General features: G+C 40.6%; 1 protein-coding gene across 4 annotated transcripts in view; it reads left to right on the top strand.

Moving 5' to 3' along the window:
• Positions 1–17,207, top strand: part of SLC25A21 (solute carrier family 25 member 21) — a 513,974-nt gene that overhangs the window by 425,670 nt on the left and 71,097 nt on the right. For all 4 annotated transcript variants that reach the window (XM_036844061.1, XM_036844060.1, XM_036844059.1 and 1 more), the window contains one exon: positions 12,928–12,994. In XM_036844061.1, coding sequence (XP_036699956.1) covers positions 12,928–12,994 — 67 coding nt within the window. The remainder of the gene's footprint in view (positions 1–12,927; positions 12,995–17,207) is intronic.

Genomic DNA, 17,207 nt, shown 5'->3' with positions numbered 1-17,207 from the left:
TTTGGTAGGAAAGTGTAAGAGATTGATCTTGGAATAGTTCAAAATGCTAGGTACAATTTTCTATTCACAACACCATCACACCGGATCAGTGGGAATATAATGCATCTGTTCTTTCATTCAACAAGTCTTTACCAAACACCTCTTATGTGTCAGTTCCCATATTTAGCCAGGGGAATACATCAGTAAATAAAATGGACAAAAACTCCTGCCCTGTCCTCATGAATCTGGCGTCCTAGTGGGGGCAACAGGCAATAACCAAAGCAAGCAGGTAAACTACAAACATGTTTGAAGGGGATAAGTTCTATAAAGAAAAATAAAGCAGGCAGAAAGGATAGGTAGTACTCAGGTGAGGGCGTTGCAATTTTAAGTAGAAGAGAGGTGAGGTCAGGCCTCACGGAGAAGGTAACGTTTGTGCAGTTTAAGGAGGTGAGGAGTGAGACAATGGGGATAAGTGGCGGAGAGGATCCCAGGCAAGATGCCCTCAGTGTCAAGGCCCTGGGGTGGGAGCGTGCCTGCTCCAAAGAATGAGAACAAGGTCAGTAGACTGGAGGGCTGTGAGCCAAGGAAGGCATAATAGGAGATGAGGGGGGAGGTACGATGCAGTGTGTGGAAGCAGATTGCCTGGGGCCTTTGAAGGGACTTTGGTTTTGTTCTGAGGGAGATGGGAGGACACTGGCAGGTTGGGAGCAAAGGAGCGATATGATCTGCCTCTCATCTTAACGGGACTATTCTGTCACTGCTTTGAGAATTGAGCGTAGAGAAACTAGTTAGGAGACTAGCACAGAGGTTCAAGTGCAATACGATTAGGGCTTGGGCCAGGGTAATAGAGATGAATACTAGAAAGACAGAACTCAAGTATGCTTTCAAAGTTTCTGGCCTGCGTGCCTGGAAAGATGGACTTGCCGTTAAGAGATTTGGAGAATATTGTGGGTGGAGCAAGTTTGTGGTGGAAGAATCAGGAGTTTCTTTTGAACAGGCTAATTATGAGATGCCTCCTAAGTATCCAAGTGGAGGTGTTGAGTAGATGACTGGGTGAACTGGAGATGGATGACAGTTAACAGCATAAGGACGATAATTAAAGTCATATGACTGGATGAAATCACCAGGGAGAGATAGATGAGGTCCAGAAACTGAGCCCTAGCGTTGGCTTCTGCATTGTTTTTCAGATGTCTTGAATTCTATGTAGTTTATCCAACTTGTAGTTTTCTAGAACACTGACTGAAAGAGTTCGTTAGGAAAACAGTTAACCCTTAATTATTCATTGATAATAATGTGGTATGAAGGAAACAATTTTTCAGAGTGATCTGGAAGACTGTGCACATCCAGAAATCCATAAAGTACAGATAGACTTTGATTTATTAAATCCAGAAAGCTCGGTGACTACCCCTTTATCTTGTGTTTAAATCAATTAACTAAGAACTCAGGTGCTTAAAAAACTGGTGCAGAGGACTTGGATGACAAGAGGGGCTACAAACCCTGGCTCAGCTGTTCTTCCGTTCAAAACCCAGCATTTTAGCCCCTCCCAGAAACCAAGCAGAACCTGGGGCCCAAGTACTGGAGACACAGGCACAGAAGGAGCACTAGAGCCAGGAGGTGGAATGACATTTCTCAGTGACCTGACTCTGACTCTCTCCCTGAGGACGCGGGAGTCAAGCACAGCGTTCAAGGGTAGAAGTTTTAGAGTCAAGTAGACTTTCGTTCTTATCACAACTACACCACTTACAAGCTGTTTGACCAGTAGGAAAGTTGCTTAACTTCATGGAGTCTCTTGTCCTTGTCTATGAAATGGAAAGAGTAGAATCTATTTCATGTAAAAGTTGAATGAGATAATAGTTGTAAAGCATTAAGCACAATGATTGATGGTTTTCTTTCTCAAGTTTCTCTCAGTAATCTCAATTCCGGTAGAAGTCCAAGCTGTTATAATACTGTTCCTTTGGAGTCTAATTTAATGAATTGAAAGTCTGCTAAATCAGACTGTAATCTGTAACCTACAAAATGCCCTGGTCCAAAGCTTTGTTCTTTGGCAGGGTTGGGACAGTTGTTGAGTTGCATTTAACTCTGGTACCACTAGGGGGCACTTCAAGAAATTAATTTGGAGCCTACTGTAACAACTGGTGGTCATAAAGAGTTAATACATTTCCAAATGTGACTTATACTTTGGGAGTAGCCTACTTAATGCACAACTCAAACATGTATGACTTGGTTGTAGCAGAATTCCACAACGGGGTGTGAATTCCTAAGGCACTGGGTCACACACTTAGGTAAGGTTCCATTTGTAAAGGACATCTCTGAATACTGAGACTTTCTGCCCCAGCTGTGGTCATATACAGCCCTGCAGCTAGGTCAAGCTATAAAATCAGGCAACTTACAACAATGTACTAACTCATTTCCATAAGCACTTGTAGAGAGAGCTGGCATAAAAAACATCTCTATTCTGGCAGTAATCTTTTGGAATTAATTTGCTCACCTTTTGTGCCAACAGTTTTTCATGCTAGGTAAACACCTAACACATGGTTGAGCTAGAATTCCAACCCAAGGAGGGTTGCTCCAGAGCGCACATTCCACTACATCATATTGCCTTTACTGACAGGTAGAATCAAATGAATATTAAATGCTAGAGGGTGGTGATAAAGAACAGGAGTGGCCATTGTCAAGCAATTTATAGGGACTTCCCTGGTGGTCCAGTGGTTAAGACTCCAATGGTTAAGACTCCATGCTCCCAATACAGGGGGCCCGGGTTCGATCCCTGGTCAGGGAACTAGATCCCGCATCCCGCATGCTGCAACTAAGACCCAGCATAGCCAAATAAATACATATTAAAAAAAAAAAAAAAGCAATTTATAATCTGGATTAAATATGGTAATCACGTGAATAATACTCTATTCAGTTAAAAATATACAAGTCATTCAGACTGTTAATATGGATACCAAGTCATATCTATGTATATGGACTATATACATACGTATGCATATGTATAGACATATATGCATAAGTATATACATTTCTTATTTGAATATCAGTGTATTCAATATAACATCTGAGTGTTACCAAGTGCCAAGCACATAGTGTAACATGAAAGGCAACATCTTGGTCAAATATTGCAAGCAGGTGCAGTATCAAGATATTTGTCTACATCCCAGAGAAAGCTTCCTGGAGAAAATTAAGGTCTTAGTTGATTTGGGGACAACAGAACTACTCTATCAACATTTGACCCTAGAAAAAGGTGTTTAGCTTAGTGCTTGGAACAAAATATACTGAAAGTATAAGTGAGTGAATAAATGAATGATGACTTCACAAATGGGGAGGACAGAAATTGGAAACAGAGGCAGTACAAAAAAGGGGATTGGTGAAAGGATGGGGGTGACTAGAATGGAGCAAGGAATTTCTTCAGCAGGACTTATTTAGCAGAGAGCTGGGAGCTGGCTGGCAAAGGACTTTTTGACTCCACAGTCAGGTCCTTTTTTCCTGGTTTTCAGTCCCAGTCCAAGAAATAGAGTTGTTTTGGTTGCTTTTTTTTTTGAGTCTTTTTCCTCAGAGTTACCATCCACATGAGTGAAAGACTTCCCTTACATGATTCTTATTCCCTAATGGAAACATGTTCATCTTCACAGGCAAGGTAATCTGCTGTAACTGAAAATGACTACACTTTTTGCATGGTCAGTTCTAAATGTGTCTCTTCACTTATAGATTCATGGAGCAATTAGCACCACATTCTACCCATATTATTTACCATGTGAGTTGCTTCTCAAATATCCCTTTTGCTTTTTCTTTCCTTAGCGTTTTCCATCAGGGTTCTGGTTCTTATATCACGCTAATGCCTTCCCTGGGCTGAGCTGTGCAACATGTTTGGTGCGTTGAACATCCTGCCAACTTTCCAGGGAATGGAGCCATGGACCTACCTCCTAAATGATACTGACAGCTAAACTAATTTTTTGTATCTTAGAAAATCAAAGTTGTAGTCTATTTTAGACACATCAACAAAGTTTAATTGTGGTGGTAGAAGCATACTGAAATTTCAGTTAAAAAGTGTGTTGAGGAAAACTTTAAAGAATTCCTCCGTACGGCATGTAATGAAAGTGGTAGGGTTTGGGGTAACAAATATATCCAAGGTCCATATGCAGAAACTCAATTCAATGAATTCTCTGTAATGAAAAATAATAACTGTATCGTTTGTGCCTGGAGACCTGATATGAGTTGAAGCAGGGAGAACTTTTGTTAGTTTTATGTTAGAATCTTAGCTGAAAGTTTGCTTAAGTTGCCCTTTCTTGAAGTTCAGTCACTGCTTTTAAAAGAAAAACCTGTGTCACTCACTCTCTGTAAGCTGTTTTTCCTCTCCTTTGAAGGATATCTAGTTTTCCCTCTCTCCTTTGCCTAAATGAAAATGGCCCCAAGATGCATGCAATTTTGAGAACTTCAGATTGCAGATTCTACATAATTCAAATAATAGAGCCATGGAACTGCACTCTTTCATTTGGATTCTGTGAGCCGCTAAGACTTGTGGAGTGTAAATGATATCAGAATTATGCCCTAAAGGTGTAGTGTCAAGGCCAGAATTCTGCCCTGGGATACAGGACCCATCGAGCAATGGGAGCCATACACTCATAACCCAGGGCTGAGTGCCACCCTCATTGTTTTAATTACAGAGCTACAGCATGTGGGTAAGAAACTTGGATTTGACAACAGCAGAAGAAAGAGGATATTCTATGCCTTCAATCAGCTTTGTATTAGGAGATCCTTAAAGGGAAAATTATGTGAAAGAAAGAAGGAGGAAGAAAACAAACTAGCAAGATCCCTATTTCAATGTAATTTGGAGAAAATGACTGATTTGGGTTGGTCATGTTGCCAGAACAGATGACTCAAGGCTTCCAAACAAGAAATGGAAATCAGGAGGATGCCTGAAGCCTGAAAGAAGAACAAATTGTGAAGATATGATTGACTATAAGGCTTCAAAATCAACTGTACCAAAGATGAGCTTGGATCATTGCCCAGAACAGAACTGAATGGTGATGTTCATTTAGGTCCTGACTGTTGAAACAAAATAAAATGTAGTAATTGTGCTCTGTTAGGTACACAGACATGTTAATGTTTTCCAGTTTCCCCAACTGGGGATCTGGTGTCACTTTCCCTGTCGCTCCTATTTCATGCTTCAGCGGTGAGAGTTATTGCTGCTCTGGACTTTTACTGAATGCCAGGTTTTTGGCAAAGAAGTGGGATCCAGGTGAAAACATCCATCTCATGCTGCATGTGAGTGTGCTGCAGGTGGCTTTGAAAATGGCTTTTCAACTTGGAAATCATTTCTTTAATTGGCCTTTTCAGGCTTGGATGATGTGCACCTCCATCCTGGTGTGTGATGGTTGCTGGACCCAGGTTTTGAATCTCAGCAGTTTGGGCCCCAGAACCCTTCATCTCCAACAACCAGGGAAAGCTTTGGTTTCCACAGGCAGCAGATGTGTCCATTGATCTTTTCCTCCCTTAAGAGGGAAATAATTTATTCACAGTTTCCTCACACTCATTTCTCAGGAATCTATCAGTTGAGTTTTATGATAACCTTTCTGATGGACAACAGGTATGACTCCCTCTAAAGGTCACGTGTGAAGCAGCTGCACTGTTTCCCTTTCTCCTTGGGAGCTGCAAAGAAGAAAAGATTCCATGTTGTGACTCCTAAGGCCAAAACCCTGCTTACCAGCCTAGCAACTTTGGAAATTTCCCAGCCCCCCTGTAGGAGCAGTCCAACTCTACAGTACAAATGACTTCCAAACAAACATTTTCTACATACTAAATTAGAAAAATAACAGCAAAACCAACAAGGAGGTGACTCAGAGGGAAAAAATGAGGGGCAGATGGGACATGTGATTTATCTACTCCTTTTTGATTTCTTTACCTGAGTCAAATTTTGAGAATGTTAAGCCCTCTCCTGTCTACCCACTATTTACCACAAAGTCTTCAGATTTCAGTAGTTGACTTAAAGCAGGTAACTTTTTTTTCAGCCTTCCAAATGCACTAAAGATGTTGTCAGGTACAAGATATTTCATTAAGGATCTGTCTGGTTTCTTGTGAGGGTCTAAAGTTTGGGCCTTAAACAAGGTAACCTAAAATTGGTCCCTACTAATGAGAGACAGCAGGAAGGCTTCTTCCAGGGTTTGTAAATGAACCACCAACTGGAACTCAAAGAAAATTCCACATCTCCTTGCTTTGTACAATCAACATCTTTTTACTAGTTGGTGTATGACCTTGGAGCCACCCAATATGTTAAATAGCTTCACACTTTAAAAAGGGGGTTGGGGGGAAATGAGGGGTAAAATTATTTTGCAGGGTTTGGCATAAATCTGTATTTCAAATAAGCTATGTGTGAGCTGAGTCTTTGAGAAGAACACGTGCAATGCAGTTTTGATCTTCATTTTATAGATGTACATAAGTAATACAAGGCCTGTTTTGATCATATAATTAAAAACAAATGTGATCCAGTATTGTAATACTTTGTCACCGATATTCCTGAATAACAACTCTCAATCAGTATGGGAACCATCATGATCGAATGGCTTTGGAGACCTGGAGCTCCGTCCTCATTTTTGCCTGTGAACTTCTCCACATTCCATCTGCAGGGTAGGGGCTCTTTCACAAGTAATCATCCTAATGGGGTAGCGTTTTAATGTGTGACAGGCTCCTGAAAGAAATAATGTAAAAACATTTTCAAAATGGTTTTCACAGTCTCCTTCTAAGTGCTTTGCTTAACATTTAATAACTATCTACACTATGATTAGGATTTAAGAATTACAATTTAAGACTTTTTCAGAAATGGTGGTGTTAAAGCTGTTTGTATCAGAATGCTTTTAGCTGTAGGTTAACAGAAGATGTAACTGAAAGCAGCTCAAATAGTAAAGGTTTATTTTTAATTTCACATAACCAGAAATCTGGAGGTAGGATGCCAGGATTGGTTCATTGAGCAGCCCAGTGATGTCATCAAGGTCCAGGTCCTATTTGCCTTTGATGGCCATGCTCAGCTTGTGGGCAATGATGTCTCACTTGGCCGCAGTACACAGGGATCTCATGCAGTGAGGACAACATCTAGTGTAAAAGAGGGGCTTTTCTTCCTATGTGCTCTTTTCCTTAGGCTAGAAATCCAAGACTTGCAGCATGCATCCCTCCCTCTTTGCTGGTACAGTGGGCTAGGCTTGGGTCGTATGTCCATACTCAACCCACTCACTAGTAAGGGAATGGGACCACCATGATAGGTTTGAAGAACTCTGCTTCACCCCCTGGACTGGAGAAGGGGACATTGAATACCTGCACCTCAAGGAACAAGGAGGGGTGAGGAGGGTATCTGTTAAGTCAACAGCCAAAGGTGCTCCCCACTGACTTTTTGGATAACAACTGTTTTTATTTTAATATTTAGTATTACTATTTCTGTGTTTTATTATATTACTGAACTATGCATTGACTTTTTCCCACACTGACAGAATTATCCTGGTGTCTCTCTTAAGGGCAAAACTTTATCCTATGGGGAAAAAAATTTGATCCTAGGACCTACTTTTTTTTTTTCTCATCTGATCCAATAGAAAATATTTAATAAACAGCCCAAAAGTTTTCCCAGAAAATGATCCTGTTCATCTCAGCCCAGATCTATCAGTTATGCAGGTAGTGTGGTATATTACTTTAAAAGAGAATTGAAGGGAAATGGACTAGAAACCTGACTTTTAATTGCTTCTTCTGCTTCCTCCTAAAATAAGAAATGACAAAATATTTTTGCAACAGAAATAACTTGACTTTTCAAAGGTGTTTGTAAAAATGATTTTATTTTAAGAAAAACTACAATACCCTTACAGCTCAGTGGTCAAGGAAAGAGACTGTGAGGACAGCGGAACTTGATTTGAGTCGCCGTCCCCTGTTCGGTAGTGATAGGCTCACAGGCTTCACCTGCAAAATGAAGAAAATAATTATTGCTACTTCAAAGGATTGTTGTGAGAGTTAGATGAGATTAAATATGTCCATATGCCTTCATATATTTATTCTTAACAGAGTGGCTAGTCCATATTAAGCATTCAACAAATGTGACTATTTTTACTCATAACAATGTCAACAAAAGTCTATACACATCCAAGTTAACATTTTCCTACACAGGATAGTTAAAATCGAACTCACAACTTTTAGAAGAAACAAATCTGAGAAACGATATGTGAGGTCTTCCATACAGTTCATACAACAGTTTTATGGGAGGTCTTGCGTTGGTTCTTGTGTCTCTTCCAAAGAGTTCTCCAGTTGGCTTGATGTGGGTCAAAACTTAAAACCACTGTGGTGGTTTTACTGTCTTTCCAGTCGACATTAGAATCTCAGTTTCCATTCATTCAGGGAGTCGACTGAATGTCCTGGGAAGTAAGCAGGATAAAGCATGTTGATATGGGTGTCACAAATCTCTTAACTTCCCTGCTTATTGTCCTGGTAAGCTATATGCTCTGTATTTCAAGCCAAAATACATGAACACAGAAAAAATTGGCAGAATGAACTGTGCATGTGAGTAAAAACATCAGTTCTTTAGCCAAAAAAAAAAGTATCTTCTTCATAAAACATTACAAGTCCTTTTGGTTTTTTAGAATCTGTATATCATACTTTACATTAGGAAAACTTCCAGTAATTATCTAATCAAGTCAGAAAAATATGTCATCAGCTTGAGGCCTTACCCACATTCTCTTGCTCACATTTTAAAAAAAATTTTTTTGAAGTATAGTTGATTTACATTTACAATGTTGTATTAATTTCTGCCATACAGCATAGTGATTCAGTTATGCATATATCAATATATACTTGTTTTCATATTCTTTTCCATTCTGGTTTATCACAGGATATTGAATATAGTTCCCTTTGCTATACAGTAGCACCTTGTTTTTTATCCATCCTATATATAGTAGTTTGCTAATCGCAAGCTCCCAATTCTTCCCTCCCTCACCCCCTCTCCCCCTTGGCAACCACAAGTCCGTTCTCTGCCTATGAGTCTGTTTCTGTTTCATAGATATGTTCATGTCATATTTTAGATTCCACATATGAGTGATATATGGTATTTGTCTTTCTCTTTCTGACTTACTTCGCTTAGTATGATAATCTCTAGGTCCATACATGTAGCTGAAAATAGCATTATTTCATTCTTTTTTATAGCTGAGTAGTACTCCATTGTACATATATACCACATCTTCTTTATCCATTCATCTGCCGATGGACATTTAGGTTGTTTCCTTGCCTTGGCTATTATAAATAGTGATGCTACGAACATAGGGGTGCATGTATCTTTTCGAATTATAGCTTTGTCTGGGTATATGCCCAGGAGTGGGATTGCTGGATCATATGGCAACTCTATTTTTAGTTTTTTGAGGAACCTCCATACCGTTTTCCATAATAACTGCACCAATTTACATTCCCACCAACAGTGTAAGAGGGTTCCCTTTTCTTCACACCCTCTCCAACATTTATTATTTGTAGACTTTTAAATTATGTCCATTCTGACTGGTGTGAGGTGGTACCTCATTGTAGTTTTGATTTGCATTCTTGCTCACATTTTGGGTGTGACTCTTTGGATTGGCCCAAGTGCACTCTTACCTGACCAAAGGCTTTTCATGGGAGAGGGCGTGGTACAGAGGTACAGCAGCAGCCACTTTGGCTGTAGGGGCCAATTTCCCGATCCGGGACTTTGGGTTGTAAGTAAATAAAGGAATTTATTATAAATGTTACTGGGTGTCTCAAAGGATCAAAAGCAAAGGGAAATGTCAGTATTTAAGAAGGGTCAAGGTGTAACTAGGCTTAAAGAAATCCTGGCAGCAGGATCACACTCACAGTACCAGAACTTCTCTATCTTGCTTCTTTGTTTCCCTGAACGATGGTTTCCTTCTTTCTTATCACTACAGATTGACAGAAAACATGACAGCTGTTGATATTCTAGCTTTATATCTTAGAGCTTCAACCACACAGAGTGAGGCTGACCTTTTCAATTCCAATTCCAAAATCCTGGAGAAAAGCACTGCTTGGGTCAGATTAACTGGGGCACAGAGGCAGAATACCACTTGGATCCATTTGACGAGATGCCCAGTCAACCACTGCCTACAAGCAGTATCATATTGTACTAAAACGTTGGTTCCAGTGGTTTAAAAAAAATTGGGTGGGGCAATTCTCAGCAGAAGAGGTGCCAGCCTGGCTATTCCATAGTTGCCCACTACTGCATGGATATACTTTAAAAATAATGCAAGGAAGTACATAGTTCTAGCTTCCCATTTGCCAGCAAACGCTGCCCATGGTCCTTGAGAATCTCCCTTTAAAGCTCTTCATTCCTCATTAGAGAGTTCAGGATGGTGGGATGGCTGGAGCTGGTGGGGGAGGGGAAGATGATTGCACATGAAAGGAGCAGAGCAGAGAGAGGAGAAAGAGGACGCATCAAGGAAGCATCGCCAACATGAAGCAGAGGGCTCTGGACCTCCCAGCTCTTTTCAGATTAAATCCTTATGGTTCTCCCAGCTGCCTTTCTTCCCTCCTGCCTTACATCTCTTTTTAATATTTTCTCTCATCATTTTTAAAATGAAGACCTTCTGTGTTGCTTATAAGACTTCTGTCCTCCAGAGAAGCAGTGCTCCATGTTAGGCAAAAGTTTAAAGTAATGCAGAGTTTGTCTCTTCAGAAAAGTGCTTTCCCATGTCTTCTTGTTCTTTTTCTTAGACTACCAAAATCTGAGGATTGGAGTAAACCAACCTTGAGGTCCCTCAAATCCTTCCATTGCTGTGTACGTCCATTTCAGGCATCCATGATGAGTGGCCATCCAGACTGCTTGACCACACACCAAAAGGAACTCATACTTTTCAAGAGAGTCCATTCTATCTTCAGATAGTTCTGATTATTAGAAGTACTTCCTTGTATTAAGCTCCCACTGAGCCAAAAATGTGTCTTTCCTTGCTGCTTGAACCTGTTGGTCCTAGTTCTACCACCTGGAAACACACAGAAAAGTCTAATCTCTTTCCTACATGCTCATTTTTCAAAAGATCCATCATGTTCATCATGTTTGTCCCTAAGCTGTTTCTTCTCCAGGCTGAGCAACTGTTCGTCCTATATCTGTTCTCCGTTGTATGGGATTTCAAGTACCTCTATTAACCAGGACACTCTGTCCTAAAAGCTTTACTTACTTAAATGTACTTCTTTGTTTCCCCCCTATAACCAGACATAATCTTCCAGATGTGAAAAAATCAGCCCAAGAAGAACAGAACTAATAATGTCTTTTATTATAAATATAGAACTTCTATTCAGGAAAATCACATTTATCTTTTAGGAAGACCAAACCTATGCTTAGTCACTCTCATGCTGAAAATTATATAATAATTAATTTATAATGAAATTTAAATGACAAGAGTATTTAAGTTTTACAAGTGAATTTCAGGCATCAGTAGTTGGAATGGAAAGGAGGTGGGGGGAATTCATGAATTCCCATAGTTCTTCAAAGCAGATTCTGCTTTACTTCCTATATACAAATGCTAGTACTATTCATTAGGTTGAAAATAGTGGGCAAAATAAGCCCACATCAGGGGATCATTTGATTCCTTTCTTCCTCTTCATAAAATCCATAATCTTAACAAATATTTGGGTCCTGGTTACATACACATGCGCGCACACACACACACACAAACACTCTGGGATAAGCACTGTAGTGCACACCTAGCCCTCAAGGAACTAACAATTAGAAGCTGTAAGAAAAGCCTTTTGCTCCCCTCACTGAAGGGTGCTGTGTAAGCCAGTGAATCGAGGAAGAGCAAGAGGTCACCATGTTGGATTGGGTGGCACAGTGGGTTAATCTGAATAAATTCTTAAGGTTATTGTTCCAGAAGTTCAGCTAGAAGCAGAACCCAAATAAGGGAGCTGGAGTGATGTTTGACGGGCCAATCAGAGAAGCTCCAGCTTTCTCTAGGATATTAAATGTATATCCTAAAATAGGAACACGTTGAGTCCTGCCTTTATCTGTAGCCACTTACGGGTTCACCAGGGAAACTGATTATCTCAGAAAATGATGCAGAATATTCTCTTCTGTTGAAATATTTTCAGGTTTAAATGAGGGTATAGCATATATATATGTAAAGATTCCAGGACAGACAAATTTAAAATTTTGAATCTTAAATTTTAATGAGAAATAAGTGGTGACTTTTTATAAAACTTATCATGAGCATATGACACTCATTCTTTTTTTTTCCTAAAAATGTCTGAATATGTAACCATGAGTCCCTCAATATTGGTAATAATAGCTCTCCCATGCCCTGTGAGATTGCACATCAGCAGGGGAGTTTGACATTTCTTCTGTCAGCAACGTATGTCCCTGTAATTAGCCCTCCCTGACCTCCTTCCATCTCCATCAAGGAAGTTAAAAAAATTATGACTAATTCAAGACAGAGCTGGGAGCCCTAGTTCCACAGCCATAGAGTTTGTTAGTTCCCCTGTGTTAGTAAACCTAAAATTGAGGTTTTCATCACCTGGTTAGCCTCAGAAGTTTCAGTCTAGTGGGCTTAAGTATAGCACTAACCTCATTTGGTGACCACAGGGAGGAGATGCAAGACGGTAGACAGCTTGAGGTTACTACCAACCACACAACTGGGAAAATAAATTCAAGATTCCTTGGATTAAGGAGGGTTGACTTCTATCTTTAAGGTACAACTCATGATTATGTTTAGCAACTTACCTAAGGGGTTCCAGTCTCAGTATCATTTATTCCTCTTCTGAATGTCATAGTAGACATAGATGTAGAATTCATAATCTCTGCACTTTAGAATTAAAACAAAGGAAGATTTCATGACTGATGTGCTACATTGAATAATTGGGAATACTTTAAGATTAGTTGCTTTATCCATAAACAACGGCAAAATCACCTGTTTCCTAATTCCCTTACTTATATAAATCTTTTTATTTCTCCAATAGGTTGTTCGGTTTTTACAAGGGAATTCTGCCACCCATCTTGGCTGAAACACCAAAAAGAGCAGTGAAGGTAAACATTGTATGCCTTCCCACCAACTGAAAATAGACTGTAGTAAGAGCTTCAGCATCAACACATCCCACCATAAACTATGGGACATTAATGGAAATTAAACATAAAACACTAAAACTTTAAAATTTTTTAAATTTTTAAAAATCTTAAATTTTTAAAATTGTAACAATTTTTATCATAATTAGACTTGGTCAGTCTCTCAAATATTGCTATATTGATTTGTGGATTTTTTTTTTTCCAGGTAAAGGCATTCCCTTCTAATGGGGAAATTATACAAAAAGCACAGTGGTGAATGAAATTCATGTAATCAAACCAGAGCAGCCACAAAAGAGCTTGGACTTTTTCTCAAGGCAGTTCATAACTTTGCCTTTGGAGCAATAATTATTAAAGAAAGAGAGAGGGAGAGGAGAGGAGAGGCGAGGTAGAAAAGCCTTTCTCCTTAAATCAGTCTCATTTTATGAACAGAGCACACTAAGACATTATATTTCTTTGTGTATGATTCTCATATAGCGCATTTATTAGGTGTGCTAACTTCATTTTCCCCCCTGGTCTCCTCTGTTAAAATTCTGTATTCTGGTTTTCACAAAATCATTACTTCCACTACACTGATTTCCATTCTTTTTTTTTTTTTTTAAACATCTTTATTGGAGTATAATTGCTTTACAATGGTGTGTTAGTTTCTGCTGTATAACAAAGTGAATCAGCAATACGTACACATATATCCCCATATCTCCTCCCTCTTGCGTCTCCCTCCCACCCTCCCTATCCCACCCCTCTATGTGGTCACCGAGCTGATCTCCCTGTGCTATGAGGCTTCTGCCTAATCATATAACTATGGACGTTTATGTACTACCTGCTGGTTCAGTATCTGGATAAGAACATGGAGATCTAGCAGGACCTCCGGGGAGAAAGAACTAAATCTGATCGCGCTTTTATAAGTTCTTTCGGACAGAAGTCCTGATCCCAGTGGCTCTGACGGGCATTGCCCCTCCCCCCACACCACTGACATCACCAAATATGGCTTTGTCTTTCCATAATAGGGATAACATAAACTTAGACTGAAAGACTTCCTTTCCAGCTAATGACATAAAGCTTTTTTCACATACATTACTCAATTTGTATTCCCAACATTCCTGAAAGGTAAGAAAAACAGCTTATATACTTATATCAGTTAATTAAGAGGGTGACTGAGTTAAAAATTATGATTAAAAAAACCCCAACATATATACACAGACACCAAACTTTTACATCCTGTGAAAATGGTGATTTAATAGGATTTAATTCAGGTCTAGAATTCAGAAAGCAAAGCTTTAAAACATGCTTCCTCTGTAAATTCATCCTCTTCATTGCCATAGTTTTTGTGATTTTATATTATTACTTCAATACAAATTTCATTATAAGGATCTGAATCAAAAAAAAAAAAAAAAAAGCAAAGGATCTGAATCGCAATAGAGAATCTGGAAAAAGTTCACCAAAGTACACAAGAGGGCTGAATTGAATTATGAAATGGCTTCACTTGATAAAAGATTGCCCAAGTAAACAAACAGAGCATAGTTCCTGTTCAAAAGGAAAGTCACTTTGTCTCCATGGAATAATATATTCATTTGTTCAGAGTTTTCCGTGTATAAATAAAGTAAACTATAATTAGTTTTTCATGGAATATTTTTGCTTAATACTGTGTGTTGGAGACAATTTAAACGTTAAGCGGATTAAGGTTTATCAATGTTGAACAGTCTTTTACGGAAGAAAAAAAACTTGAGCTTTACAAAACTGAATTAGTCTCTACTTAAAAAAAGCAATGCTCCCTGCCAGAACAATGGTTAACAGATGAACTTTTGGGCAACTGGATATGGTGTATGTGTCCCAGACATCTTGTTTCAAGTAGATTTTACCTTTAAATTATTGAGACATATGGTAAGTACGTTGGCTTTTTAAGTATAACTTCGAGTTTAGTGTATCTTTGCCAGATGGATAGCACTAGTTTTTCAACACAATTTATGAAAACACTCATTTTATAGATACTTTATCTTAGGATTTGTAAGGAAAATGATCATATGATTGCAACAGTTTCATACATCATAAACTGCTTCATTGTATGTCATCAAAGCTTACTTTGAAAAAATATTCAGAGACCATAGATATATACACACACATACATACATATATATGCTCTCTGAATATTGTGTGTGTGTGTATGTATAGAAACAGACAATGTCTAGAAACAGATAATGTTGTTTTTTCTGTACTTTATTCTTTGAAATGAGATTCATCATTAAAATAATAAGATTCACTGATGCTAAGTAAATGAAACTTCCCCTTTCACAAATGAAGACAGAATTAGTATTGTAGTTAGCAAAAGGAAATGAAGACCTCAGAAAGAGATCAGCTGTTCACTCAGGGATGGCAGGAACAACGTGCCAGGTTCCAGGATCTAGTCTTGAGCTTCACAGGTTCAGAAACACCATCATTCCATGGACAGATTCTCAAGGACTGCTTAATGCTAACCAAACTCATGAAAGATTATATTGATATACTGTGAAGTCTATTTGTTCACCACTGTATTTCCAGCCAAGATGAAGTCACAGGGACCAGATTTACTCTCCTGCCTGAAACAGCAAGAACAGAAAATGAACAACATATATGAAACCACAATTTTTAAGACACTGGACATAAGACAAGGAGGGAGAGTCATACCTGAGATGGAAAGCAAATGAGATGAGCCCTATGGATTGCCCCAGCTCACTGGCTTGAGAGAGTTTCCAGGGACACACAGGAGAAATCCAGTGGACTCCCTCAACCAGTGGGCTCCCTGGGTTGAGAAGGAGCTGAGAGGCCGGGGAGGGCAAGGCATCTAGAGTTCACAGGCCATAGCACCAGAGAAGGAGAGAGCTGCACAGAGAGAGACACCGAAGATCTGCAGAGGGATGCCTCAAGTATTCAGCTGACCTGAGCACATATGAGGAAACTAGCAAGGCCTGGAAACAGCCGTCCGAAGGATTCGAGGGATCACCGCTGGGCAGTCATGCGGGGCTGGGAACAGTGTCTGCTCCCACCAGCCAAACTGGGAGGCCTCAAAACGCACAGGGTGGAAGAGACCTTCAAGATGGTGGAAGAGTAAGACGCGGAGATCACCTTCCTCCCCGCAAATACATCAGAAATACATCTACATGTGGAACAACTCCTATAAAACACCTACTGAACGCTGGCAGAAGACCTCAGACTTCCCAAAAGGCAAGAAACTCTCCATGTACCTGGGTAGGGCAAAAGAAAAAAGAAAAAACACAGACAAAAGATGAGAGATGGGACCTGCACCTCGGGGAGGGAGCTGTGAAGGAGGAAAGGTTTCCACACACCAGGAAGCCCCTTCACTGGCGGAGACAGGGAGTGGCGAGGGGGGAAGCTTCGGAGCCACAGAGGAGAGCGCAGCAACAGGGGTGCAGAGGGCAAAGCGGAGAGATTCCCACACAGAGGATCAGTGCCGACCAGCACTCACCAGCCCGAGAGGCTTGTCTGCTCACCCGCCGGGGCGGGCGGGGGCTGGGAGCTGAGGCTCAGGCTTCGGAGGTCAGATCCCAGGGAGAGGACTGGGGTTGGCTGCGTGAACACGTCCTGAAGGGGGCTAGTGCGCCATGGCTAGCTGGGAGGGAGTCTGGGAAAAATCTAGACTTGCCTAAGAGGCAAGAGATCATTGTTTTAGGGTGCGCGAGGAGAGGGGATTCAGAACAGGGCCTAAACGAGCTCCAGAGACGGACGCGGGCCGTGGCTATCAGCACGGACACCAGAGACGGGCATGAGACGCTAAGGCTGCTGCTGCAGCCACCAAGAAGCCTGTGTGCAAGCACAGGTCACTATCCACACCTCCCCTCCTGGAAGCCTGTGCAGACCGCCACTGCCAGGGTCCCGTGATCCAGGGACAACTTCCCCAGGAGAACACATGGCGTGCCTCAGGCTGGTGCAACGTCATGCCGGCCTCTGCCACCGCAGGCTCGCCGCGCATTCCGTACCCCTGCCTCCCCCCGGCCTGAATGAGCCAATCCCCCGAAGCAGCTGCTACTTAACCCCATCCTGTCTGGGCAGGAACAGACGCCCTCAGGCGACCTACACGCATAGGTGGAGCCAATCCAAAGCTGAACCCCAGGAGCTTTTCAAATAAAGAAGAGAAAGGGAAATCTCTCCATGCAGCCTCAGGAGCAGCGGATTAAATCTCCACAAT

The sequence above is a fragment of the Balaenoptera musculus genome, chromosome 2 (genome assembly GCF_009873245.2).
Source record: "Balaenoptera musculus isolate JJ_BM4_2016_0621 chromosome 2, mBalMus1.pri.v3, whole genome shotgun sequence".
NCBI lineage: Eukaryota > Metazoa > Chordata > Mammalia > Artiodactyla > Balaenopteridae > Balaenoptera > Balaenoptera musculus.
Note: the sequence above shows the minus strand (reverse complement) of the source record. Positions and strands in the feature narration are given on the sequence as shown.